A 27875-nucleotide genomic window follows, 5' to 3' on the forward strand; every position below is an offset into this window, starting at 1 on the left:
GTACACAATTCCTGAAGGTGAAAATGTCCCAGTTCTTCCATGGCCCGCATACTCACCAGACATGTCACTCATTGAGCATGTTTGGGATGCTCTGGATTGACGTGTACAACAGTGTGCTCCAGTTCCTGTCAATATCCACAAACATCGCACAGCCATTGAAGAGAAGTGGGACACCATTCCACAGGCCACAATCAACAGCCTGATGAACTATATGTGAAGGAGATGTGTGGCTGGATGAGGCAAATGGTGGTCCAGTCAGTATCTGGTGTGTTTTCTGATCCTCGTCCCTACTTTTTTTATTTAAAAAGGTATCTGTGACCAACAGATGCATATTTATATTCTCAGTCATGTGAAATCCATAGTTTAGGGCCTAATGAATTTATTTCAATTGACTAATTTCCTTCTATGAACTGTAACTCAGTAAAATCTTTGAAATTGTTGCATGTTGCGTTTATATTTTTGTTCAGTATACTTGTTAAACATAGAAAACTGATACTGTATACTGGTTATTGGGGTGGGATTGGTGTGTGTGTGTGTGTGTGGGGGGGGGGGGGGGGTCCTGTGCATAGCTTTTGACCATTTTATTGGATTCCTAATGTTGTACCAGGTTTCGATACTGCGACCAGTTTGACTTGGCAATGCGACAAACATTGATAATCTAGTTAGTTTTTGGTTCACAATTAGCTTTTTTAATCATCATGATTTATTTAAACAGTAATGTGCAATTTACCAAAAATAAACCAACAACAGCACGGGAATGCTATGGCAGTGTGTGTCAGGACTCGATGTTGAACACAGTTTGTGCCTAGAAAGTTTGTTATATCGAGTACTTATCACACGCTTGCTGCACTCATATAGCCTATAGATATTCTGTCGGGCAGTTGGTTGTTGCGTGGAGCGAAGACCGAGAGTGGTAGGGGTAGGAAAGATGTTCCAAGTTCTGATATCTACCAGTAAATGCCAAGGCGAGAATGTGTATGCAAATCAGGAATTTAAAAAGTTCAGTCTCGTTAGAATATTTGCAATGCGCAATTCAGTCATCATGGAATAGCCTATCTTGAAAATCCGACATTGCCTCTAGGCTCTTTGGTCCTTGAAGTAATTTACGTTATGGTATCCAATTTAGAAGTTTTACTGCTCCAATATAAAATTTGATCAGAAATGAAATCGCAGAATAATTATGAGAGATATTGGCACTTCCGTTTGTTTCCCGCCGTCTCAAATGAAGGGTGTTTGCCCTAGTCTGTTGGGTGTTTGCCCCTAGTCTGTTGGGTGTTTGCCCCTAGTCTGTTGGGTGTTTGCCCTAGTCTGTTGGGTGTTTGCCCTAGTCTGTTGGGTGTTTGCCCTAGTCTGTTGGGTGTTTGCCCTAGTCTGTTTGCCCTAGTCTGTTGGGTGTTTGCCCTAGTCTGTTGGGTGTTTGCCCTAGTCTGTTGGGTGTTTGCCCTAGTCTGTTGGGTGTTTGCCCTAGTCTGTTGGGTGTTTGCCCTAGTCTGTTGGGTGTTTGCCCTAGTCTGTTGCGGTAAAAACCATATGCGGTTATTATAAGCAAGACAACATCGAATGTTGCCTTCAACTTGGTGTTCCATTACAAAGGGAATTGGGTTTATAATAGCTTTTCGTTTTAACACATGATACAGTATTCCCTCAACATCTCAAATGGCGAGACTGACTAGCTACCACATGGACAGACTTCATTAGTGTGTGTGTCGGGAGAATGCAGTCGATTTAGTCAGACAATGCCAGCATTATTTCAACATATTTTAGAACGTAAAAATAGTGTGAATGTCAATGCGGCGGGTAGGCCTATTAAAATTATTATGCATGTTTTTTTATATACATTTTGGGCCTATTATAGGCCATTACAACAATTCAATAGGAAATGACAATGAAGTGCTTGAAAAAGTCCTTTAAAGTCCTTGAATTTGACTTGCCAATGTCTGTATGAACCATGCATAGGCTACTTGATCAGCCCGCAACTGAAAGATACAATTATCGTGATATTGATAGAGGGGTAAAGATAAAGAGTTTTGTTCGGGGGCCAGGCAAGTATTAACCCTGCCGAAAGGAACATAGAGTATCGCACCCAGACGCACACACATCAGCAGAAGAACTAGAAAAGTATCCTATGCCCTACTGGCAGAATCATGATCATTTGAATCAATCGAGTGGCCATTTGTTTTGAAAACTCCATCACAAGTGCGCTACAGAAACACCACTAGCCAAACACAACTGTCTGGCTGGTGCACACGTTAACCGAAGGGTAACTAGACCATTAAAAAAAAAAAAAAAAACAATGGTCCCCTGGTGTGGTTTAAGCATTATTGTGGATTTAGAACATTCAATTGTGTTTTGAGAGCAAAAACCAGCATTTTTCCCCCAATTCTGTCCTCTAGAGGATTTCGCAGAAATGAACACATGGCACTTAAAAATCTGAAATAAATAAATTTTGCACTTTATTTTAACACTATTTTCTATGCCGTTGCAGTAAATCTATCCAAATCGATGTAAGAACACAAGGGCATGCTAATTTAATTATCCCAGTTCTGTATGGAATGCAGGCACATTATGGGACACAGGCCAAGTCATTATCAAATCATGTGCTGGTGCCACCAACTGAAAAAGTTGGTAACACCAGTGCCACTAGTTGGAAAAAGTTAGCTCAGAACCTTGCTTACTCATTGTTATGAAGAATTATGGTCCAAATCGAATGTTCAGTACCATTTATTGAAGATTATATGAATCTTCTAAGTTAAAATGGACAATTTGGGTGCAATACATTTACTTCATAGAGATCAAATTACATTTCAACAAAATAATATTTTCAGGAATGCTAATCTTATTTGTTTATAACTACAGAAACTATTTCAGAACAATCTGAGAGGTTGGGTGTCATGGCTTGCTGAAATGACAGGGAATGACCCCCCCTACCATCAGTACCCAGAGCAGTGATGTTGAATTATCATTCCAGCTGTGTAGCTTGTAGTGCAGAGAAAGGACACATGCCAACACTATTTAGTTAGTGTCTATAAATATGTAATCTTGTTAGCAGCGTCGTAATATTAAATGTGTGCAGTAGGGTTGGGGGATATTTGGGGAGAGCTCTTCTATAACATGCTACTCCAAATAATTCGATATCCGATATAATCGTTCCACACCGTTCATGACTAGATATCTATTTAAAGGTGTTTAAAGGTGGTCACTGGTAGGTTAGTCCTGTAATTTGAATTTCCTTTGAAACTCAATTAAATGGATTTAATTTACGGGGGGGGGGGCAATTAAGAGGTAAGGACTAACCTACTAGTGATTAGGCTACACCTTTAACATCAGTTTTTCCACTACTACCTATGTTACTTAGATGGGACAAACTGCCCTGCCCTGCTCATCTATGTTTGAATGCGTTTTCATAGGAATGTTCTAAAGTTGATGTTGGCAGCCTGGATGCTGATGAGGTAAATTTACAGGTAGAAGGTGTGTGTTTATCATATACTCTGTGAAGGCATATTTTTGTTTTTTTACCGTATCCTCTGTTTGTAGAACTCCACATCTCCGTCGTCTTTCTTCATCTTCTCTTTTCCCTTTTTCCCTGAACCCTTGTCTTCCTCTGAGCTGTCGGGGTAATACTCCTCGTCACACTCTCTCCTTTTCCCCTTCTTCCCCCCTTTTTCTTCACTCTTCTTCCTGTAGGGCTTTAACTCATAGTAGTCAACCTCATCCTCCTCTCCCCAGCCCTCATCTCGGTCCTCCCTCTCTTCTCTCTCAGGGTCCATCAGTTCATCACTGGGGAGGTACTCAGACCCCTCGCTGTCCATCTCATCTCCCCCAGCTTGAAGCTTCGTCCTGGGCTTGGGGATCAGCGTGACCCTCTTAGCCGGGGCCTTAGTGTGGGCCTTCAGAGCGGTCCTCTGCAGCTTACGCATTCGCTTCTGGAGCTTCTTATCCACAGAGTAGGAGGGGAGAGCCTAGTAATGGTATGAATGATAAGCATAGTCATAATAATAATAATAATCCTGAAATGCATTAAGATAAAATGCTTTTCACCATAAGTATCCATAGAGTCACAGATTCAGGAATTAATGGTACCTAAATCTCCACACACACACACACAATCACGCACCGCTTCGTTGGTCTTTTTCCCTTCCTTGCCCACAGCAGTCTTCTTCTTCTGCTTTAGGGGTGCAGGTCTCTTCCTGTCCACTGCCATCTTAGCTTGGTCCGCCAGGTACTGAACAATAACAATAAAACAATCAATCAACCTATCAACCGATCAACCAATCAATGAAAAAAAATGATCCACCTACAGCGTCGAAGCCAGAGTTTTCAGACAGCATGAACTTGCGTGGTTCCTTCTTCTCCTCCTTCTGAGGGACCCTCGTTCCAAACGGTGTCATGTGACCCGTCCGGATTAGCTCCTCCCACTCAGTCTCCTGTTCCGGCATCAGCATACTGCCCAGAGTAGATGGGCCGGGCTCTGTTAGAACAAAACAGGTTCAATGTTTTAACATACTGTTTTACCCACATTATATGTATATACTGTATTGTAATCATGGCTCGTCCTATTATAACTACTGCTGTACACACATGTTCTATTCATATACTGTCCATACACACCATTATATATACACTGAACAAAAATATAAATGGTCCCATGTTTCATGAGATGAAATAAATAAATAAAACAGAAATGTTCCATACGCACAAAAAGCTTATTTCTCTCAAATGTTGTGCACAAATTTGTTTATATCCCTGTTAGTGAGCATTTCTCCATTGCCAAGATAATCCATCCACCTAAAAGGTGTGTCATATCAACAAGCTGATTAAACAGCATGATCATTACACAGGGAGGGAAAATAACAATTTAATCCATTTTAGAATAAAGCTGTAACGAAACAAAATGTGAAAAAAAGTCACGGGGTTTGAATACTTTCTGAATGCACTGTGTATTTTGGTCTTTCTCCCATTCTTCTCTGCAGATCCTCTTAAGCTCTGTCAGGTTGGATGGGGAGCGTCACTGCACAGGGATTTTCAGGTCTCTCCAGAGATGTTCGATCGGGTTCAAGTCTGGACTCTGGCTGGACAACTCAAGGACTATCAGCCATCCTGCTTTGTCTTGGTTGTGTGTTTAGAGTCATTGTCATGTTGGAAGGTGAACCGTTGCCCCAGTCTGAGGTCCTGAACTCTCTGGAGCAGGTTTTCATCAAGGATCTCCTTGTACTTTGCTCTGCTAAACTGTCCCTCGATCCTGACTAGTCTCCCAGTCCCATGTTTCTTATGGCTGAGAGTCCTTTAGGTGTCTTTTGGCAAACTCCAAGTGGGCTGTAATATGCCTTTTACTGAGAACTGGCTTTCGTCTGGCCACTCAACCATAAAGGCCTGAATGGTGGAGTGCTGCAGAGATGGTTGTCCTTCTGGAAGGTTCTCCCATCTCTACAGAGGAACTCTGGAGCTCTGTCAGAGTGACCAACGGGTTCTTGGTCACCTCCCTGACCAAAGCCCTTCTCCCCAAATTGCTCAGTTTGGCCGGGCGGCCAGCACTAGGAAGAGTCTTGGTGGTTCCAAACTTCTTCCATTTAAGAATGATGGTGGCCACTGTGTTCTTGGGGACCTTCAAATGCTGCTGACATTTTTTGGCACCCTTCCCCAGATCTGTGCCTCGACATAATCCTGTCTCGGAGCTCAACGGACAATTCCTTCGACTTTATGGCTTAATTTTATACATTTTAGAACAAGGCTATAACATAATATAATGTGAGAAAAGTGAAGCGGTCTGAAAACTTTCCAAATGCACCATATATAGAGTAGCAGTCAAAAGTTTAGACACACCTACTCATTCAAGGGTTTTTCTTTATTCGTATTTTTTTTCTAAATTGTGGGAAACAATTAAATAACACATGGAATCATGTAGTAACCAAAAAGTGGTAAACAAATCCAAATGTATTTTACATGAGATTCTTTAAAGTAGCCACCCTTTGCCTTGATGACAGCTTTGCACATTCTTGGCATTATGGCAAGAACAGCTCAAATAAGCAAAGAGAAACGACAGTCCATCATTACTTTAAGACATGAAGGTCAGTAAATCCGGAAGACCCAGAGTTACCTCTGCTGCAGAGGATAAGTTCAATAGTTACCAGCCTCAGAAATTGCAGCCCCAAAAAAATGCTTCACAGAGTTCAAGTAACAAACATCTCAACAGCAACTGTTCAGAGGAGATTGCGTGAATCAGGCCATAAATGTATTTATTTCATTTAACTAGGCAAGTCAGCTTAGCACAAATTCATATTTACAATGGCGGCCTACCCTGGTGAAAGCCGAACGATGCCGGACCAATTGTGCACCGCCCTATGGGACTCCCAATCACGGCCGGATGTGACGCAGCCTGTATTCAAACCAGGTCCTGCAGTGACGCGTCTTGCACTGAAGCAGTGTCATAGAACACTGCGCCACTTGATTCATTGTCAAATTGCTGCAAAGAAACCACTACTAAAGGACACCAATAAGAAGAAGACACTTGCTTGGGCCAAGAAACACAAGCAATGGACATTAGACCAGTGGAAATTTGTCCTTTCATCTGTAGTCCAAATTTGCGATTTTTGGTTCCAACCGCCATGTCTTTGTGAGACGCAGAGTTGGTGAATGCATGACCTCCACATGTGGTTCCAGCGGTGAAGCATGGAGGAGGAGGTGTGATGGTGTGGGGGTGCTTTGCTGGTGACACTGTCTGATTTATTTAGAATTCAAGGTACACTTAACCAGCATGGATACCACAGCATTCTGCAGTGATACGCCATCCCATCTGGTTTGCGCTTAGTGGGACTATCATTTGTTTTTCAACAGGACAATGACCCAACACACCTCCAGGCTTTGTAAGGGCTATTTGACCAAGAAGGAGAGTGATGGAGTGCTGCATCAGATGACCTGGCCTCCACAATCACCCGCCCTCAACCCAATTGAGATGGTTTGGGATGAGTTGGACTGCAGTGTGACGGAAAAGCAACTAACAAGTGCTCAGCATATGTGGGAACTCCTTCAAGACTGTTGGAAAAGAATTCCAGCTGAAGCTTGTTGAGAGAATGGTTGAGAGAATGCCAAGAGTGTTCAAATACCAAGAGTGTGTCATCAAGGCAAAGGGTTGCTAATTTGAAGAATCTCAAATATAAAATATGTTTTGATTTATTGAACACTTTTTGGTTACATGATTCCATGTGTTATTTCATAGTTTTGATGTCTAAACCCATGAATGAGTAGGTGTCCAAACTTGTGGTAATAATATATATACATATACAGTTGAAGTTGGAAGTTTACATACACTTAGGATGGAGTCATTAAAACTTGTTTTTCAACCACTCCACACAATTCTTGTTAACAAACTATAGTTTTGGCAAGTCTGTTAGTGAGTCAGAAGTTTACATACACTAAATTGACTGTGCCTTTAAACAGTCAATTTATTTTGCTCGACATCATGGGAAAATCAAAAGAAATCAGCCAAGACCTCAGAAAAAAAAATGTAGCTCCACAAGTCTGGTTCATCCTTGGGAGCAATTTCCAAATGCCTGAAGGTACCTTCCTCTGTACAAACAATAGGACGCAAGTATAAACACCATGGGACCACGGAGCAGTCATACCGCTCAGGAAGGAGACTGTCTCCTAGAGATCTAGAACGTACTTTGGTGCGAAAAGTACAAATCAATCCCAGAACAACAGCAAAGGACCTTGTGAAGATGCTGGAGGAAACAAGTACAAAAGTATCCATATCCACAGTAAAACGAGTCCTATATCGACATAACCTGAAAGGCCGCTCAGCAAGGAAGAAGCCACTGCTCCAAAACCGCCATAAAAAAGCCAGACTATGGTTTGCAACTGCACATGGGGACAAAGATGGTACTTTTTGGAGGAATGTCCTCCGGTCTGATGAAACAAAACTAGAACTGTTTGACCATAATGACCATTGTTATGTTTGGAGGAAAAAGGGGGAGGCTTGCAAGCCGAAGGACACCATCCCAACCGTGAAGCACGGGGGTGGCAGCATCATGTTATGGGGGTGCTTTGCTGCAGGAGGGACTGGTGCAATTCACAAAATAGATGGCATCATGTGGCTGGAAAAGTATGTGGATATATTGAAGCAACATCTCAAGATATCAGTCAGGAAGTTAAAGCTTGGCCGCAAATGGGTCTTCCAAATGGACAATGACCCCAAGCATACTTCCAAAGTTGTGGCAAAATGGCTTACGGACAACAAAGTCAAGGTACCGGAGTGGGCATCACAAAGCCCTAACCTCAAGCCTATAGAAAATGTGTGGGCAGAGCTAAAAAAGCGAGTGAGAGAAAGGAGGCCTTACAAACCTGACTCAGTTACACCAGCTCTGTCAGGAGGAATGGGCCAAAATTCACCCAACTTATTGTGGGGAGCTTGTGGAAGTCTACCCGAAACGTTTGACCCAAGATAAATAATTTAAAGGCAATGCTACCAAATACTAATTGAGTGCATGTAAACTCCTGACCCACTGGGAATGTGATGAAAGAAATAAAAGCTGAAATAAATCATTCTCTCTACTATTATTCTAACATTTCACATTCTTAAAATAATTTAGAGACCATAGAGTACGGCAAATGTGCAAAGAATGGGACAGGGCAACCAAGATCCCTCTAGTGAGAAGTAACTCACCTTCGTCCACATCGTCCTCCAGCAGTAGCTCAGCCTCTATCTTCAGTGTGTCTTCTCCCCCCAGGATGGCCTGTAGTCTCCTCTGCTTTGCTCTGATCTTCTTCAATTGCTTCTCCTGCAGAGAGACATCTTCATCTTGAATATCATCATCATAACCAGCCCCATCATCACTTATAAAGGACAGGAGGAGCATCAAATCAGAAGACAGAATGTGCTGTCCACAAGAGGATCTGCAACAAGTGGACACTAGTAAACTTAACAAGAGCTAATCCATTGAAGAACAGTGGATCACAGCTTGCATAGCACAGCCGCATTCCTTACAGCAGTTTTCCTCACCTTGTTCTCTTTCTGCCGTCTGACAGACTCCATCTTCCTGTTAATGTCTTTACTGGAAGTAGCATAGGGAGTCAGCTGCTCTATGATCTTATTAATATGCTTCAGAGCTGCCATACATGACCTGGAACACACACACACATACATTAGTACAGAACTGACACATGTGCAGCCTGACCGATACCTGCTCCAACTACAATTATACCCCAGCACCTCTTCTGTACTCTACTGCTCTACCAACCCAGTTCTAACCCTTAGACTTAGCTAGATTAACCGTCACCCAGCCTAGCCAAAGGCCATACCTGACATCGTCTATTACAGACTGGTACTCCTTCTCTGCCTCGGCCTTGGCTGCAGCCTGGCTGGCTTCGTGTATGGCCTGGTCCACCTGCTGCAAGACCCCCTGCTCCAACACATCCTGGTCGTAGACGGCGACACCCAGACCCTGTAGCTCTGCAGCCCCGGAGCTGGCACTCACAGCCTGGATAAGCTGACGGTCAATGTGTAGCAGGGCTCCAGACTTCTTAATGGCTAAGAACAGAGTACAGACACACACAGTCACTGTCACTAAGAACAACAGAGGAGTAATGATATAATGGCACCATAGGTCTCCACACGTTCTCCTAGCCAATTGTTATTTATAACTTGTTTGTACATGTTTCTGCCACCTTCTCGAATAACCGAAAATAGCTTCTAGATGTCAGGACAACGATTACTCACCTCGTGCTAGCGAGTCGGACGTGAAGGATTTACTTCAGACTCCCGACAAGGCCCAAATCCACGTAATTCGCATGAGAAAGAGACAGATACCGGGGACGTAGGTCGGGGTGCCTTATAAGGATCCGACAGACGAGTGTGTAATCTGTCTCTACCATCAGTCCTATTAGCCAACTTACTTGGATAACAAAATAGACGAGCTACGATCACGAATATCCTACTAACGGGCAATTAAAAATGGTAATATCTTATGTTTCACAGACTACAAAGGGAAGCACAGCGGCGAGCTGCCCAGTGACACAAGCCTACCAGACAAGATAAATTACTTCTATGCTCGCTTCGAGAAAAGCAACACTGAAGCATGCATTAGAGCATCAGCTGTTCCGGAAGACTGTTTGATCATGCTCTCCGTAGCCGACGTGAGTAAGACCTTTAAACAGGTCAACATTCACAAGATCAGACGGATTACCAGGACGTGTACTCCGAGCATGCGCTGACCAACTGGCAAGTGTCTTCACTGACCTTTTCAAACTGACCCTGACTGAGTCTGTAATACGAATATGTTTCAAGCAGACCACCATAGTCCATGTGCCCAAGAAGACTAACGTAACTTCAATTTGCATACCACCCCAACAGATCCACAGATGATGCAATCTCCATTGCACTGCACACTGCACTTTCCCACCTGGAAAAAAGGAACACTGCTATTCATTGACTGCAGCTCAACATTCAACACCATAGTGCCCTCAAAACTCATTAAGCTAAGGACCCTGGGACTTAAACACCTCCCTCTGCAACTGGATCCTGGACTTCCTGATGGGCAGCCCCAGGTGGTAAGGGTAGGTTACAACACATCTGCCACACTGATCCTCAGCACAGTGGCCCCTCAGGGGTGCATGCTCAGTCCCCTCATGTACTCCCTGTTCACTCATGACTGCATGGCCAGGTACGACTCCAACACCATCATTAAGTTTGCAGATGACACAACAGTGGTAGGCCTGATCACAGACAACGATGAGACAACATATAGGGAGGAGGTCAGAGACATGGTCGTGTGGTGCCAGGATAACAACCTCTCCCTCAATGTGATCAAGACAAAAGAGATGATTGTGGACTACAGGAAAAGGAAGACCAAGTACGCCCCCATTCTAGTCGACGGGGCTATAGTGGAGCAGGTTGAGAGCTTCAAGTTCATTGGTGTCCACATCACCAACAAACTCATGGTCCAAACACACGGTCCAAACACACCAAGACAGTCGTGAAGAAGGCACGATAATGCCTATTCCCCCTCAGGAGACTGAAAAGATTTGGCATGGGTCCACAGATCCTCAAAAAGTTATATAGCTGCACCATCAAGAGCATCCTGACTGGTTGCATCACTGCCTGGTGTGGCAACTGCTCTGCCTCCGACCACAAGGCACTAGAGGGTAGTGCGTACGGCCCAGTACATCACTGGGGAAAAGCTTCCTGCCATCCAGGACCTCTATACAGGACAGGTGTCAGAGGAAGGCCCTAAAATTGTCAGACTCCAGCCACCCTAGTCATAGACTGTTCTCTCTGCTACCACACGGCAAGTGGTACTGGAGCGCCAAGTCTAGGTCCAAAAGGCTTCTTAACAGCTTATCCCTTCAAGCCATAAGACTCTAAACAGCTGATCAAATGGCTACCCAGACTATTTGTACCCCCTTTTACGCTGCTACTACTCTCTGTTATTATCTATGCAGTCACTTTAACTCTACCTACATGTACATATTACCTCAACTAACCTGTGCCTCCACACATTGACTCTGTACCGGTACCCCTTGTATATAGCCTCGCTACTGGTATTTTACTGCTGTTCTTTATTTATTTTTCACTTATCTTTTTTTTGTTTTTTTTTTGTTACTTAACACTTATTTTTCTTAAAACGGCATTGTTGGTTAAGGGCTTGTAAGTAAGCGCTTCACTGGAACATTTGATTTGAGTTTGTGAACCCAGACTATCCATCTTCTTACCACTGCTGCCCTCCCCAGATCCAGTGCTATCTGGGCAGGCCATTGCAGGCTGCTCAGTGTCCCCCTGGCTGGTCCCAGTGATGGAGATTGAGCATCCAGCGGTTCCTCTGTTGGCTCCATCCTCCTCCATTCCTCCCGGGGTGAGAGCAGCACTAGCCGGGTTGGAGAGGATAAGAGGAACCTGGTTCTCAGTATCTTCTACTGGCATCCTGTTGCATCTTGAGACAGAAAAAAACATCTGATTCAACTGCAGTGCAAATACAGATACACACGGGGAAAGAGATGTCAACAGATTGCAAAATTACACATAGCTCTTTGATCTGTAGCTATGGCTATCCAGTTCAGAGACTATTTCAGCTCTAAACTACACACTTACCAGCAGCTAGATAACTAAATAGAATGACTTGATTTGAAAATGATCAATTTAGCTCTCTCTAGCTGCTGTAGTTATTCTACTAGATTAGGTCCAATAGCTAACGTTAGCTAGATTACAAACTCATAATTTGAGTTGGCTAACTAACGTTAGTTAGCTATGTAACGTTTGCTAGCTAGTATCAATAACGTTAGCAGTTCACGCTTGTTTTATTTAGAAACTACAAGTTGCAACCTTACTAACTAGTTACATTCCCGAGCTAGTAGCTAGCTAATTAGCTAGATAGTTGTGTAAGGAACGTTGTCGAGAGCAAATGCATTGTTGACAGAAAAGAGTCTAGTCTCGATCAATGAAACGAGGCTGATATAACGTCTCAAAGTTCGCCCATTTCACCACTTACATTACAATTACATCGAGATACAAAAAGTAATGTTAATGTCTTTAGCCTAGCTATGATACTTACAAATCGCCAAGTTACATAACATAGCCACCTGGCTACTCCTATTGTGATGCTTTCCACTAGATAGCACAGCCACAAAGTCAATGGGCTATATCGTATACTTTTTTATACAAACGTATGAAAACAAAAATGTGCTTTTTAGTCTTAATTTAGGGTTAGGCATAAGGTTAACCGTGTAGATTTAAACCGGTTTAAAATGAAATTTTAAGAAAATATATTTTTTTCTTCTTCGATGAAGTTTAACGGCGGTTGGCATCCAATAAATGTGGCATTACCACCACCTACACTTATTTTCTATTGTATATTGGCGATTACACATCCCACCACCTACTATGCGGCGTGGAAACAGCGTTTCTTCTTCTTCGATAGGTGTTTAACGACGGTTGGCATCCAATTGTAATTGTGCACTACCGCCACCAGCTGGACGCTGTATTGTATAAGAAACAAAAAAAAAAAACATCTCGGGAAAAGGGTAAAGGACATCATACAAAATAAAACACATCAACTAAGAAAACCCATCTCACTTCTTCAATAACATTCCACTCCAAAATACATCCCTAAACAGGCTCAGGGGCCTGTGATGATGGTACATTCACCGACAGGATTTCTTGCACCACCTCAGCAGTGAAATCATGAAGACCCAAAAAACGTTCAGCAGCATACACAATGACTCCAATTTTCTTAGACTTCTTCTCCACTTGTGCTGTACAGTTTATGACCATTGCAATAAATAATACAACGTTTCATTTCATTTCACTGTCCCTCGGTTGATGAGAAACCTTCACTGGTCGTGGTGGCTCTACTACTATTGTTTCTTCCCTGCCACTCAGACCTTCCAATTTTCTCACCGCCTCCAAATTGGACACACGCTGGACACTCCTTACCCTTGCCAGCTCATTCTCCTTCACCCTAAAAGGGCACTCCAAGAATTCAGGCGCTTGCTCACATCCACAGTTGCAGCAATTCCCTTCAACTGGCATACGATATTCTTACCTTCTGCACACACTTGACACATGACCAACTCTTTTACATTTATGACACTGAAGGGGCTTGTGCACAAAAGCTCTTACAAGGTATCTCATGAATCCTAACTTGATTTGAGAAAGGAGAGACTCTTCATCAAAGAACAGTAGGATGGATGAAGTGAACTTCTTTTCTCCATCCACCATACAGGTCAATCGACGTGCACCAACCACTCCATCGATGTCTTCAGTTACATCCTCTACCTTTGTTTGTTGCGCCACCCCAGAAATAACCCCCTTGATAGGCACTCTGCTACAAAAATCCATGCAGGCAACATTCCACTCCAATGTCTTTTTCAGTCTTTAAAACACCCTTCTTCTGTTCCAAAACATTCACACAAAAAATAAGACCCGTTCTTGTTAGTCTCACCAAATCCACACTTTCCTCCAACACGTTCCAGATTTTCCAAGTAGCATTGATCCAGAACCCTGACTCCGACCAAAAACGAGTCTAGTGGTTTCCTATTTTCCAACATAGCTTTCTTAACTTCTCTTGTTTTCATTTTTCATCGCCAATGTAACCCACTCATTCTCACTTTATTTACTATTAGCTTCACTTGACTCACTATCAGTTGCAAACAAAACCTCAGTTTCCGCCATCTTCCGTCCCGTCCTCAGTTCCGCTTCACATCTGCAAAGGATTCCACAAAAAAAAACTTTTAACACATAGGGTATATTTTGTCTGGCAGCAAACTGTTGCTATAGTTCGATTGACCGCTCGGACTTTTGCCACCACAATTTCCTTCGCCCTTACAGGGCCCTCCAGGAACCCAGGATCACGATCCCCACCAGAACTGCAACACCGCTCGTTCTTCTACACGCCGTTCTTCAGTATACTCTGTTCGTCTGCACACACTTTGATACACGGCCAAATCCTTTACAATTTTTACACAGCGGTAGTTTGGGGACGCAAGCTCTTACGGCAAATCTTTCATAACCAAGGTTCACGTACTTAGGTAATTGCACTTAATCAATAAAACGACAGGACCGACAGACCTTCTTCTTTTTCTCCATTCAGCCTGCGGGTCAGAAGCCGGGCACCAACCACACCAGGAATTCTCTTCAGGTATTCAACCTAAACATCCGTCGTCACTCCTGAGATGACTCCTTTGACGGGTGCTCTACTCCGAAATTCAAAATACAATATTCTGTTGTCCGGATTTCTTTTGAGGCCAACTGCAATCTGCCTCTGCTCGTCAGAAATACAATTAATCAAAATAAGAACACTCCTGGTCACTCTGACAGACTCCAGTTTTTACAAGCGAAAACTTTATTTTCAACACCTCAAACTGGTTTCCCACATCTGCATCCTTACTCAACAACCGCTTCCCAACAAGAAGTGATTCATTACCATTTAAGCACGCATCATCCACTCCAATTTCAGACAATTATCCTCTTTGTTCCAGTTTTTGATATTACTGTTGTCCGTTCAGAACATTCGTCAAATTTACTTGACGTGCTGCTTAACACCAAAACACCAAAAGAAAGATGCCCAGGCTCCCTGCTTATCAGCGGGAATATGCCTTAGGCATGCTGCAAGTAGGCATGAGGACTGCAGATGTGGCCAGGGCATTACATTGCAATGTCTGTACTGTGAGATGCCTAAGACAGCGCTACAGGGAGAGAGGACGGACAGCTGATCGTCCTAGCAGTGGCAGACCACGTGTAGCAACACCTGCACAGGATCGGTACATCTAAACATCACACCTGCGGGGACAGGTACAGGATGGCAACAACAACTGCCCGAGTTACACCAGGAACGCACAATCCCTCCATCAGTGCGCAGACTGTCCGCAATAGGCTGAGAGAGGCTGGACTGAGGGCTTGAAGTCCTGTTGTAAGGCAGGTCCTCACAAGACATCACCGGCAACAACGTCACCTATGGGCACAAACCCAAGGTCACTGGACCAGACAGGCTTGTCAAAATGTGCTCTTCACTGACGACAACAACGTCGCCTATGGGCACAAACCCACTGTCGCTGGACCAGACAGGCCTGGCAAAAAGTGTTCTTCACTGACTCATGCCTAAGGCACATTCACGCGCTTTTGTCTCACCAGGGGTGATGGTCGGATTCGCGTTTATAGTCAAAGGAATGAGCGTTACACCGAGGCCTGTTCTCTGGATCGGAACGATTTGGAGGTGGAGAGTCCGTCATGGTCTGAGGCAGTGTGTCACAACATAATCGGACTGAGCTTTATGTCTTTGCGGGCAATCTCACCGCTGTGCGTAACAGGGAAGACATCATCCTCCCTCATGTGGTACCCTTCCTACAGGCTCATCCTGACATGACCTTCCAGCATGACAATGCCACCCTCCATATTGCTCATTCTGAGTGTGATTTCCTGCAAGACAGGAATGACAGTGTTCTGCCATGGCCAGCGAAGAGCCTGGATCTCAATCCCATTGAGCACGTCTGGAACCTATTGAATTTGAGGGTGAGGGCTAGGGCCATTCTCCCCAGAAATGTCCGGGAACTTGCAGGTGCCTTGGTGGAAGAGTGGGGTAACATCTCACAGCAAGAACTGGCAAATCTGGTGCTGTCCATGAGGAGGAGATGCACTGCAGTACTTAATGCAGCTGGTGGCCACACCAGATACTGACTGTTACTTTTGATTTTGATCCCCCTTTGTTCAGGAACACATTATTCCATTTATGTTTGTCACATGTCTGTGGAACTTGTTCAGTTTATGTCTCAGTTGTTGAATCTTGTTATTTTCATATAAATATTTACACATGTTAAGTTTGCTGAAAATAAATGAAGTTGACAGTGAGAGGACGTTTCTTTTTTTGTTCAGTTTAGAACATAAGAGTAAAAGCCTAATAACAAATAAAATAATAATATTAATAAAAACTAAAAACAAATACCCTACCATTAACCCTACACTCAATTAAAACCTACCACCATACGCCACTATTTAAATCTATTTACTGTTACCTCAGGGCAACAGCTTGAAAGGATAGGATACCACCACTTAACACATCCTGTAACTCTCCTGACGTCAAGTCTCGCACACCCAAATACCTCTCTGCACACCACCACCTCAATTTTCTGTGACTTATGTTCCATCCCTGCAGTTCAGTTGATAGCCATTGCTATAAATGCTAAAAATCCAATCTTTCTGAAGCATATATCACTTGTTGGCCTATCCCTCTGTTCTGGTACAGCTCTACTACTCACATCACTCCTCTCAGGATCCCTCCCCCTTGATCCATCTTCCTCTACTTTCTTCACTGCCTCAGCATACAACAACTTCTGCGCTATTCTAACCCTGGAAACCTCAATCCTGCCTCTCTGGTGCTGGACATTTCTGATCCCCAGCCCCATGGGCACCCCTACAATTAACACATACTGTACCACTAATTTCCCCAATACTACACATTCCTTTGTATCATGCCCTTCTGCACACTGCACCCACCTAGGAACCTCCCTCCTACACACTGTTGCCACATACCCATAAGCTTGACACCTGTAACAGCGTAATGTATTCAACACAAAGCTCATATGGGATAACTTATATATCACTTTGTCGGACAAAGACAAAAAAAAACAACTCTAAATGACAGACACCACTCATGCCACCCTGTCTGCCGTCGCACCAAACAACGAGCATCACAAACACTGGGAATCTTCCCCTTCAGTTGGTCATCTTTCATATTTACCCCTACCCCAGTAATCACTCCTCTCAATGGTGCCCTTTCCTTGAGAGCAAAACAATTCACCTCTCTTGTCTCCATTCGTTTAACGCGGAGTGCCTGCTCCGTCTGACCAGCAGAAACACAAACAATTATCACAAGACCACATCTGGTTACCTTCACTGATTCCACAGCACCCATCTCTGTTTTCACCCACCCTGAAACCACAGATGGATCAGCCAAAAGGAAAAGGTCCACTTTAAAATATATATTTTTTACTCCTACTGTCACAAACTCATCTTTATCCTGACCCTCGGTGGAAGCCTCGCACTCTGGGGAAGAGACATTTTAGAAATCGTCAGGGTTTATTACTTTGTGGTTGTGGTAACTAGTGACAACTGTAGAGCCTTGACTTTTCCCACATTTTGTTATGTTACAGCCTTATTTTAAAATGGATTAAATTGTTTTTTCCCCTCATCAATCTATACCACAATACATCTTAATGACAAAGAAAAAACAGGTTTCTAGAAATCATGTATTAGAAATTAAAACTCAAATATCACATTTACATAAGTATTCAGACCCTTTACTCAGTACTTCATTGAAGCACCTTTGGCAGCGATTACAGCCTCAAGACTTCTTGGGTATGATGCTACAAGCTTGGCACACTTGTATTTGGGGAGTTTCTCCCATGCTTCTCTGCAGATCCCCTAAAGCTCTGTCAGGTTGGATGTTGAGCGTTGCTGCACAGTTATTTTCAGGTCTCTCCAGAGGTGTTCGGACGGGTTCAAGTCCGGGCTCTGGCTTGGTCACTCATGGACATTCAGAGACTTGTCCCGAAGCCACACCTGCGTTGTCTTGGCTGTGTGCTTACGGTCATTGTCCTGTTGGAAGGTGACCATTCACCACAGTCTGAGGTCCTGAGCGCTCTGGGGCAGGTTTTCATCAAGGATCTCTCTGTACTTTGCTCCGTTCATCTTTCCCTCGGTCCTGACTAGTATCCCAGTCCCTGCCGTTGAAAACATCCCCACAGCATGATGCTGCCACCACCATGCTTCAACGTAGAGGTGGTGCCAGGTTTCCTCCAGACGTGACGCTTGGCGTTCAGGCCAAAGAGTTCAATCTTGGTTTCATCAGACCAGATAATCTTGTCTCTCATGATCTGAGAGTTCTTACGGTGCTTTTTGGCAAACTCCAAGCGGACTGTCATGTTGCTTTTACTGAGGAGTGGCTTGCTTCTGGCTGCTCTACTATAACGGCCTGGTTGGTGGAGTGCTGGAAGGTTCTCACATCTCCACAGAGGAGCTCTGGAGGTCTGTCAGAGGCAGCCAGCTCTAGGAAGAGTCTTGGTGGTTCCAAACTTCTTCCATTTAAGAATGATGGAGGCCATGTTCTTGGGGACCTTCAATGCTCCAGATCTGTGCCTCAACACAATCCTGTCTTGGAACTCTATGGACAATTCCAATTCATTTACAAAATAGCCTCCAACACTCTACTCAGCAAACTGGATGCAGTCTATCACAGTGCCATCCGTTTGGTCACCAAAGCTCCATACACCACCCACCACTGCGACCTGTATGCTCTAATCGGCTGGCCCTCGCTACATATTCGTCGCCTGACCCACTTGCTCCAGGTCATCTATAAGTCTTTGTTAGGTAAAGCTCCGCCTTATCTCAGCTCACTGGTCATGATAACAACACCCACCCGTAGACATATAACAACACCCGCAACCAAAGACTCACAGAGGCCATCAATGAATAATGATTATTTGGAGAGAGAGAGAGAGAGAGAGAGAGAGAGAGGCCACAGTTTGGGGATGGGACTTCTGATTATATTTAATACACCCTATGTAAGATAAAATTAATACCTAGAGAGGTTTTATTAACAGTATTTTCTTTTGGACAACCATTTAAGCATACTTGTTTGTGAAGCAGTTGGATAACCAGCAGAGGGGGCTGTCAGAGAGGCTGGTGTCTTTGAGATTATTGATGAGTTGAGTTGAGTTGAGTTTATTTTTATTTTTACAGGGACAGTGCACATTAATCAACCTTTCAGTAAAAGTGCCGGTTTTAGCCAGCCGGCTAATTTTCAACCGCAGTCCCTGGGCAGGTTATTAAAAACAATTACAATATAGACAATAGCAACATAGAACAAGCAAGACATAGCATACAGACAGAGCAACATAGGACAAGCAAGACATAGCATACAGACAGAGCAACATAGGACAAGCAAGACGTAGCATACAGACAGAGCAACATAGAACAAAAAGCAGCAAGACAAAATTCATAAAAGCAACAAAGTGTTTCCACACCTCACAAGCTACAGACAACAGACAACATGGAAAGCGGCAACACACAGCTAGGGACCATGTTCACAAATCTGATTGACCTTTAGCCATGTCTTCAAGCATTTTGTGAAAGTGTGATATGTGGTGCAGTTATGTGTGTCTGATGGCAGTGTATTCCAGACATGGGAAGCTCTCACAGAGAATGCAGATTTACTAAAGGTGCTTTTCCTCAGGGGAACTATACAGTCACCTCTCATGGCAGACCTTGTGGATCTGCTGCCATATGTCTGGGTTTTCTGTTTAACAAAAATATTGAGTGGAGGGGGAGCCAGGCCATTAAGGATCTTGAATACAAGACATGCGTCGGTGTATTGCACAAGATTTGAGAGGTATGAGAGGTATGCTTTTTGTCCAGGGAGGCGAAGCTGTAATTGAGAACCTTGGTTGTGGCAGTTATGCAGCTGTGACGTTTTCGGAAACCAGACTGGAACTTGGAGAGGATGTGGTTATGGCTCAGGTAGTGGGTAAGCTGGGTGTTCATTATCTGCTCCAGGAGTTTGAAGAGGCAGGAAAGAATGGATAAACGCAGGTAGCAGATGGGATCAGTGATATCACCACATTTGAACAGTGAGTGAACATACAGTGCCCTCGGAAAGTATTCAGACCTTTTGACTTAGGTTACAGCCTTATACTAAAATGGATTAAATAGTTTTTTCCTCTCATCAATCTACACACAATACCCCATAATGACAAAGCAAAAACAGGTTGTTAGAAATCTTTGCTAATTTATTACAAATAAAAAACTTAAATATCACATTTACATAAGTATTCAGAACCTTTACTCAGTACTTTGTTGAAGCACCTTTGGCAGCCATTACAGCCTCGAGTCTTCTTTGGTATGACGCTACAAGCTTGGCACACCTGTATTTGGGGAGTGTCTCCCATTCTTCTCTGCAGATCCTCTCATGCTCTCTCAGGTTGGATGGGGAGCATCGCTGCAAAGCTATTTTCAGGTCACTCCAGAGACGTTAGATTGGGTTCAAGTCCGGGCTCTGACTTGGTCACTCATGGACATTCAGAGATTTGTCCCGAAGCCACTCCTGCGTTGTCTTGGCTGTGTGCTTAGGGTCATTGTCCTGTTGGAAGGTGAACTTTCGCAGAAGTCTGAGGTCCTGAACACTCTGGAGCAGGTTTTCATCAAGGATCTCTATGTACTTTGCTCCATTCATCTTTCCCTCGATCCTGACTAGTCTCACATTCCCTGCCGCTGAAAATCATCCCTACAGCACTATGCTGCCACCGCCATGCTTCAATGTAGGGATGGTGCCTGGATTCCTCCAGACGTGATGTTTGGCATTCAGGTCAAAGAGTTCAATCTTGATTTCATCAGACCAGAGAATCTTGTTTTTCATGGTCTGCGAGTCCTTTATGTGCCTTTTTGCAAACTGCAAGCTGGCAGCCATGTGCCTTTTACTGAGGAGTGGCTTCCATTTGGCCACTCTACCATAAAAGCCTGATTGATGGAGTGTTGCAGAAATGGTTGCCCTTCTGGAAGGTTCTCTCATCGCCACAGAGGAACTCTGAAGCTCTGTCAGAGTGACCATCAGGTACTTGGTCACCGGCCTGACCAAGGCCCTTCTCCCCCGATTACTCAGTTTGGCCAGGCATCCAGCTCTAGGAAGAGTCTTGGTGGTTCCTAACTTCTTCCATTTAAGAATGATGGAGGCCACTGTGTTCTTGGGACCTTCAATGTTGTAGACATTTGTTGATACCCTTCCCCAGATCTGTGCCTCGACACAATCCTGTCTCGGAGCTCTACAGACAATTCCTTTGACCTCATATGGCTTGGTTTTTGCTCTGTCAACTGTGGGACCTTATATAGACAGGAGAATGGGGTGTGTCTTTCCAAATCATGTCCAATCATTTGAATTTATGACAGGTGGACTCCAATCAAGTTGTAGAAACATCTCAAGGATGATCAATGGAAACAGGATGCACCTCAGTTCAATTTCGATTCTCATAGCAAAGGGTCTGCATACTTAAATAAGGTATTTTGTTTTTTTATGTTGAATAATTTTCCAAATTTCCAACAATCCCAAAAACCTGATTTCGCTTCCTCATTATGGGGTATTGTGTGTAGATTGAAGAAGGGATTAAAATATATATATATATATATTTTAGAATAAGGCTTTAACGTAACAAAATGTGGAAAAAGGGAAGGGGTCTGAATACATTCCAAATGCACTTTATACCCTGCAGAGTAAATGGCAAACATATCAATGCAATTAACTGTAGTTGTTTCCTCAGATAAATGGAGTAGTTTGTATGAACTGCATTATGTTGTCTACAGTTTTACAACAGAGCCAGAAATGGTTGACGATGTCTTTGATCCAGACCAGAATGATGGATTGTCCAGAAATCTTTCCTGCCTGTGTTTGGTAGAACAGATAATACCAGGGAGAGAAAGTCCATTACACATGACTGCACTTCTACCCAGACACCACCTCAATTAATTAATCAGCATTACTAAAGAAATGGTAATAAGTGCCTGGTATGCATATAATTTGTGCTTAAAAAGACTACTGGCCCACAATCCTCATGATTAACATAGGCAATTTACATGACAGGAAAAGGACCGATGTGCTAATAGGATGAGTCTACTATCAGAGCATAACAGTCATCTCATTTAAATTGTTTTGGTGCAATCTCTGAATGTAGTTGTGTCCAAAATCAGCGCCACTTCCAGAGACCACAGAGCAATCAGTTTTATTGGATGAGTTTGTAATGCGAGCAATACCTCAAGACTAATATTAAAGAAGTCTCAAGGTATTGCTCGCCTGAGATAGAGTACCTCATGATAAGCTGTAGACCACAATATCTACCAAGAACGTTCTCATCTATATTATTCATAGCCGTCTATTTACCACCACAAACCAGCACTCAACGAGCATTATAAGCATTATAAGACCATAAGCAAACGAGAAAATGCTCATTCAAAAACTCTAGACCACCTTTACTCCACACACAGAGATTCATACAAAGCTTTCCCTCGTCCTCCATTTGGCAAACCTGACCATAATTCTATCCTCCTGATTCATTCCTGCTTACAAGCTAAAACTAAAGCAGGCTGTACCAGTGACTCGCTCAATACAGAAGTGGTCAGATGACGCGGATGCTATGCTACAGGATTGTTTTGCTATCACAGACCGGAATATGTTCCGTGATTCATCCAATGGCATTAAGTAGTATACAACCTCAGTCACCGGCTTCATCAGTAAGTGCATTGACGACGTCATCCCTACAGTGACCGTACGTACATATCCCAACCAGAAGCCATTGATTACAGGTAACATCCGCACCAAGCTAAAGGCTAGAGCTGCCACTTTCAAGGAGCGGAACTATTCCGGACACTTATAAGAAATTCCGCTATGCCCTCAGATGAACCATCAAACAGGCAAAGCGTCAAAACAGGACTAAGATTGAATCCTACTACACTGGCTCTGACGCTCGTCGGATGTGGCAGGGCTTGCAAACTATTACGGACTACAAAGGGAAACATAGCTGCGAGCTTCCCAGTGACGCGAGCCTACCAGATGAGCTAAATGCCTTCATGCTCGCTTCAAGGCAAGCAATACTGAAGCATGCATGAGAGCACCAGCTGTTCCGGACAATTGTGTGATCACATTCTCCGTAGCGGATGTGAGCAAGACCTTTTAACAGGTCAACATTCACAAGGCCGCGAGACGGATTACCAGGGCATGTACACAGAGCATGCGCGGACCAACTGGCAAGTGTCTTCACTGACATTTTCAACATCTCCCTGACTGAGTCTGTAATACCCACGTTTCAAGCATAGTCCCTGTGCCCAAGAATGAGAAGGTAAATTGTCTAAATGACAACCATCCCGTCGCACTCATGTCAGTAGCCATGAAGTGCCTTGAAAGGCTGGTCATGGCTCACATCAACACCATCATCCCGGAAACCCTAGACCCACACCAATTTGCATACCGCCCCAACAGATCCACAGATAACGCAATCTCAATCTCACTCCACACTGCTCTTTCCCACCTGGACAAAAGGAACACCTATATGAGAATGCTGTTCATTGACTACAGCTCAGTGTTCAACACCATAGTGCCCACAAACCTCATCACTAAACTAAGGACCCTGAGACTAAACACCTCCCTCTGCAACTGGATCCTGGACTTCCTAGAAACAGTTGTATTATCCAGCAAGGCACTTAACCTCCAATTGCTCCAGGGTCGCCTACGCAAGCTCTCTGGCAATTTGGATATGTAAAAAACAAATGGCACATCTCAAATGCACTTGTGTGTTTAAGGACCAATATCAACAATTGTTATTATCAGTAGAGCACGTAATTTGTAGTTACACTCACCGCATTTACTTTCTTGGCCAGATTTTTGCCGCGTGCCACATGTCAATGGAATGAAGAATACAGAGTCCTTGTACTTTCCTTTCTCTGGATTCGTAAAAGAAGTAGGACAATACAGATTGGAATAATCACGTTCAAACTCAAAAACACACTTGGATAATTATGAACATGTCAACATGTAGGTAAAAATGATCAAATGTTGTGCAATCACTTGTCAATATAGGTCCTACATACACCTAGACAGAGATGCACTTACTCATTAGTGCCGAAATCTGCATCTCCTTCAACTTGACCTCCAAGAGGAGCTCGTCAATTGTCCTAATAAAAGCCTGCTTTTCCACCACGACAGAGTTCCTCTGTGTCTCCCGCTTATCCACCGTGACAATGTGGATGATATCCTTCGACTCATTCTCAATGGTGATCTACGTGCAAAACTGTACACAATAAACTATGAAAGGTATTGACAGATAAACAAATGAAAATCAAATCAAATTTGATTGGTCACATACATGTGTTTAGCAGATATTATTGCGGGTGTAGCGAAATGCTTGTGCTTCTAGCGCCGACAGTGCAGTAATAACCTAACAAGTAATATCTAACAGTTTCACAACATATACCCAACATACACGGAAATCTAAGTAAGGAATGGATTAAGAATATATATACATGTACATGTATGTCAGAGCGGCATTGGTCTAAGATAAAGTGGCATAGCATAGAGTACAGTATATACATATGAGATGGGTGATGCAATATTTACAAACAATCAAAGTGACTAAGATACCGTAGAATAGTATAGAGTACAGTTTACACCTATGAGATGAGTAATGCAAGATACGGAGACAATATTAAAGTGGCTAGTGTTTCATTCCCTTAAAGTGGCCAATGAGTCCTAATCTATGTCTTTAGGCAGCAGCCTCTGATGTGCAGGAGATGGCTGTTTAACAGACAGCGGTGTAGTATAGAATACAATACAGTGCATACATATGAAATGGGTGATGCAATATGTAAACACAATTTAAAAGTGACTAAGATAACGTAGAATAGTGTGGAGTGCAGTTTATACATATGAGATGAGTAATGCTAGATACGGAACATTATTAAAGTGGCTAGTGATCCATTTCTAAAAGTGGCCAGTGATTCCTAATCAATGTCTACAGGCAACCGCCCCTGATGTGCTAGTGATGGGTGTTAAACAGTCTGATGGCCTTGAGATAGAATCTGTTTTTCAGTCTCTCGGTCTCAGCTTTGAGGCACCTGTACTGACCTCGCCTTCTGGATGATAGCAGGGTGAACAGGCAGTGGCTCGGGTGGTTGATGTCCTTGATTATCTTTTTTTTGCCGTATTATGGCATCGGGTGCTGTAAGCGTCCAGGAGGGCGGGAAGTTTGCCCCTGGTAATGCATTGGGCAGACCGCACCACCCTCTGGAGAGCTTTGCGGTTGTGGGCGGTGCAGTTGGCGTACCAGGCAATGATACAGCCCGACAGGATGCTCTCAATTGTGCATCTGTAAAAGTTTATGAGGGTTTTAGGTGCTAAGACAAATTTCTTTATCCTCCTGAGGTTCTCCTGCTTCTTCTTCACCACACTGTCTGTGTGGGTGGACAATTTCAGTTTGTCAGTGATGTATACGCCAATGAACTTGAAGCTTTCCACCTTCTCCACTGCAGTCCCATCGATGTGGATAGGGGGGTATTCCCTCTGCTGTTTGCTGAAGTCCACGATTATCTCCTTAGTTTTGTTGACTTTGAGTGAGAAGTTATTTTCCTGGCACCACACTCCCAGAGCCCTCACCTCCTCCCTGTAGACTGTCTCATCGTTGTTGGTAATCAATGTAATGTCTGCAAATTTGATGATTGAATTGGAGGCGTGCTTGGCCACGCAGTCATAGGTGAACAGGGAGTACAGGAAGGGGCTGAGCACGCACCCTGTTGGGCAGTGTTGAGGATCAGCGAAGAGGAGGTGTTGTTTCCTACCTTCACCACCTGGGGGCGACCCATCAGGAAGTCCAGGACCCAGTTGTACAGGGCGGAGTTCAGACCCAGGTCCTCGAACTTGACGATGAGCTTGGAGGGTACCATGGTGTTGAATGCTGTGCTGTAGTCAATGAACAGCATTCTTTCATAGGTATGCCTCTTGTCCAGATGGGACAGGGCGGTGTGCAATGTGATGGCGATTGCATCATCTGTGGATCTATTGGGGGGTAAGCAAATTGAAGTGGGTCTAGGGTGGCAGGTAAGGTGGAGGTGATATGATCCTTTACTAGTCTCTCAAAGCACTTCATGATAACAGAGGTGAGTGCTATGGGGCGATAGTCATTTAGTTCAATTACCTTAGCTTTCTTAGTTACAGGGACAATGGTGGCCATCTTGAAGCATGTGGGGATTACAGACTAGGATAGGGTGTTTGCACTATTATGGAAAGTAGTGGCACATATATAAAGTGAAACACATTATACATATTCTTCTAATTTACCTGAGGAGTCCGTTCTCCCGTCAGCTAGAATAAACTACACACACACACAAAAAGGATGTTTAGTAATCAGAAAATGAAAATACATTACAAAGCTAATACTATGTTGATGACATAAAATATACTACCACTTCATATATGGATGACACATGGCGGTCAATGACTTCAGCCCTCTTCTCCTGCCAAAACGTAGTTGTTTCCAGAGAGCAGAATGTTGGTTGCCAAAATGAAGTCACCTGCCTGCATACTGTACTTTTGAAGGTGCGCTGTGAGTTCCATATAACAGAGCAGGGGAGAAAGTGGACAGGAAATAGATATTCAATAAACCTAAAATGTAGTCATGACGGAAACCATTTGCACAATTCAAGTCAAGCACATTGCAATAGAGGCATTCCACTGAGATGTTAGGCTAAAGTCTAAACAGGACAAATATATAATCTGTTGGGAAAATTTGGACTGTAGGAACATCGAGTCATTCCAAAATGACTGCTGTTCCCCATGAGTTCATCTTGAGCTCGAATGGTGGAAAGCCATCACACTACACCAGTCACATAGTCTTTGTATGTGCACTTGTGTATAGGAAGCTGAAAAAAAGTAGAAAGCTGCCAAAAAAATATCATTGTAGGTGATAGACACATGCTGGCCAACAATGTCATCTTCACACATTACTTAATTACCCTGGAAACGACAGCACATCCAGTTCAGGAGACTCCTTAACCATCGTCGGCGCTATCAACGGAGCTATCAACGGAGCTATCAACGGAGCTATCATCGGAGCTATCCTCGGAACAGTCATCCTCTGGTTCCCAATCCTCATCGCTTGTCTCCTACTGGTCATCAGAAGGCACCCAGGTCTCGTCTTAAGTCTATACTTGAAAACACACTTTTGCATATATAGTGTAAGTGTATATGGACACCTGTTCAAATTAGTGGATTCAGCTATTTCAGCCACACAAGTTGCTGACAGCTGTATAAAATCGAACACAGAGCCATGCAATCTCAATAGACAAACATTGGTAGTAGAATGCCACCTTTCCAACAAGTCAGTTCTTCAAATCTCTGTCCTGCTAGAGCTGATCCGGTCAACTGTAAGTGCTTTTTTGTGAAGTGGAAACGTCTTGGAGCAACAACGGCTCAGCCACACAGTAGCAGGCCACATAAGCTCACAGAACAGGACCACCGAGTGCTGAAGTGCATAAAAATCCTCTGGCCTCAGTTGCAACACTCACTACCTGTCACGCCCAGGCCTTAGTTATCTTTGTTTTCTTTATTATTTTGGTTATTTCAGGGTGTGACATGGGTGATGTATGTGTTTTGTCTTGTCTATGGGGTTTTGTATGTTTATGGGGTTTCCTTTCTAGGTGTTTATGTAAGTCTATGGTTGCCTAGATTGGTTCTCAATTAGAGGCAGGTGCTTCTCGTTGTCTCTGATTGGGAACCATATTTAGGCAGCCATGTTCTTTGGGTATTTTGTGGGTGGTTGTTTCTTGTCTTCTGTCTTTGTGTCTATGCACCAGATAGGACTGTTTT

The 27875-nt window shown here is 43.6% G+C and overlaps 1 protein-coding gene across 3 annotated transcripts in view; it reads right to left on the minus strand.

Annotated features, from left to right (window-relative positions):
• Window positions 1-26617, minus strand: part of ercc6 (excision repair cross-complementation group 6) — a 62525-nt gene extending 35908 nt beyond the window's left edge. The window contains exons 1-11 of one of the 3 annotated variants that reach the window (XM_065023404.1): window positions 24129-26617; window positions 23876-23959; window positions 14125-14189; window positions 12868-12963; window positions 11704-11921; window positions 9295-9523; window positions 8996-9116; window positions 8660-8774; window positions 4299-4468; window positions 4115-4222; window positions 3517-3959 (exon numbers count right to left, since the gene is read on the minus strand). In XM_065023404.1, coding sequence (XP_064879476.1) covers window positions 3517-3959; window positions 4115-4222; window positions 4299-4468; window positions 8660-8774; window positions 8996-9116; window positions 9295-9523; window positions 11704-11911 — 1394 coding nt within the window. In that variant the 5' untranslated portion in view covers window positions 11912-11921; window positions 12868-12963; window positions 14125-14189; window positions 23876-23959; window positions 24129-26617. Of the gene's footprint in view, window positions 1-3516; window positions 3960-4114; window positions 4223-4298; window positions 4469-8659; window positions 8775-8995; window positions 9117-9294; window positions 9524-11703; window positions 11922-12539; window positions 12840-12867; window positions 12964-14124; window positions 14190-23875; window positions 23960-24128 lie in introns of those variants that run through there. The other 2 variants (XM_065023402.1, XM_065023405.1) reach the window with 2 other exon arrangements.
• Window positions 26618-27875: the final 1258 nt, after the last annotated feature.

The sequence above is a fragment of the Oncorhynchus nerka genome, linkage group LG10, assembly GCF_034236695.1.
Source record: "Oncorhynchus nerka isolate Pitt River linkage group LG10, Oner_Uvic_2.0, whole genome shotgun sequence".
Taxonomy (NCBI): domain Eukaryota; kingdom Metazoa; phylum Chordata; class Actinopteri; order Salmoniformes; family Salmonidae; genus Oncorhynchus; species Oncorhynchus nerka.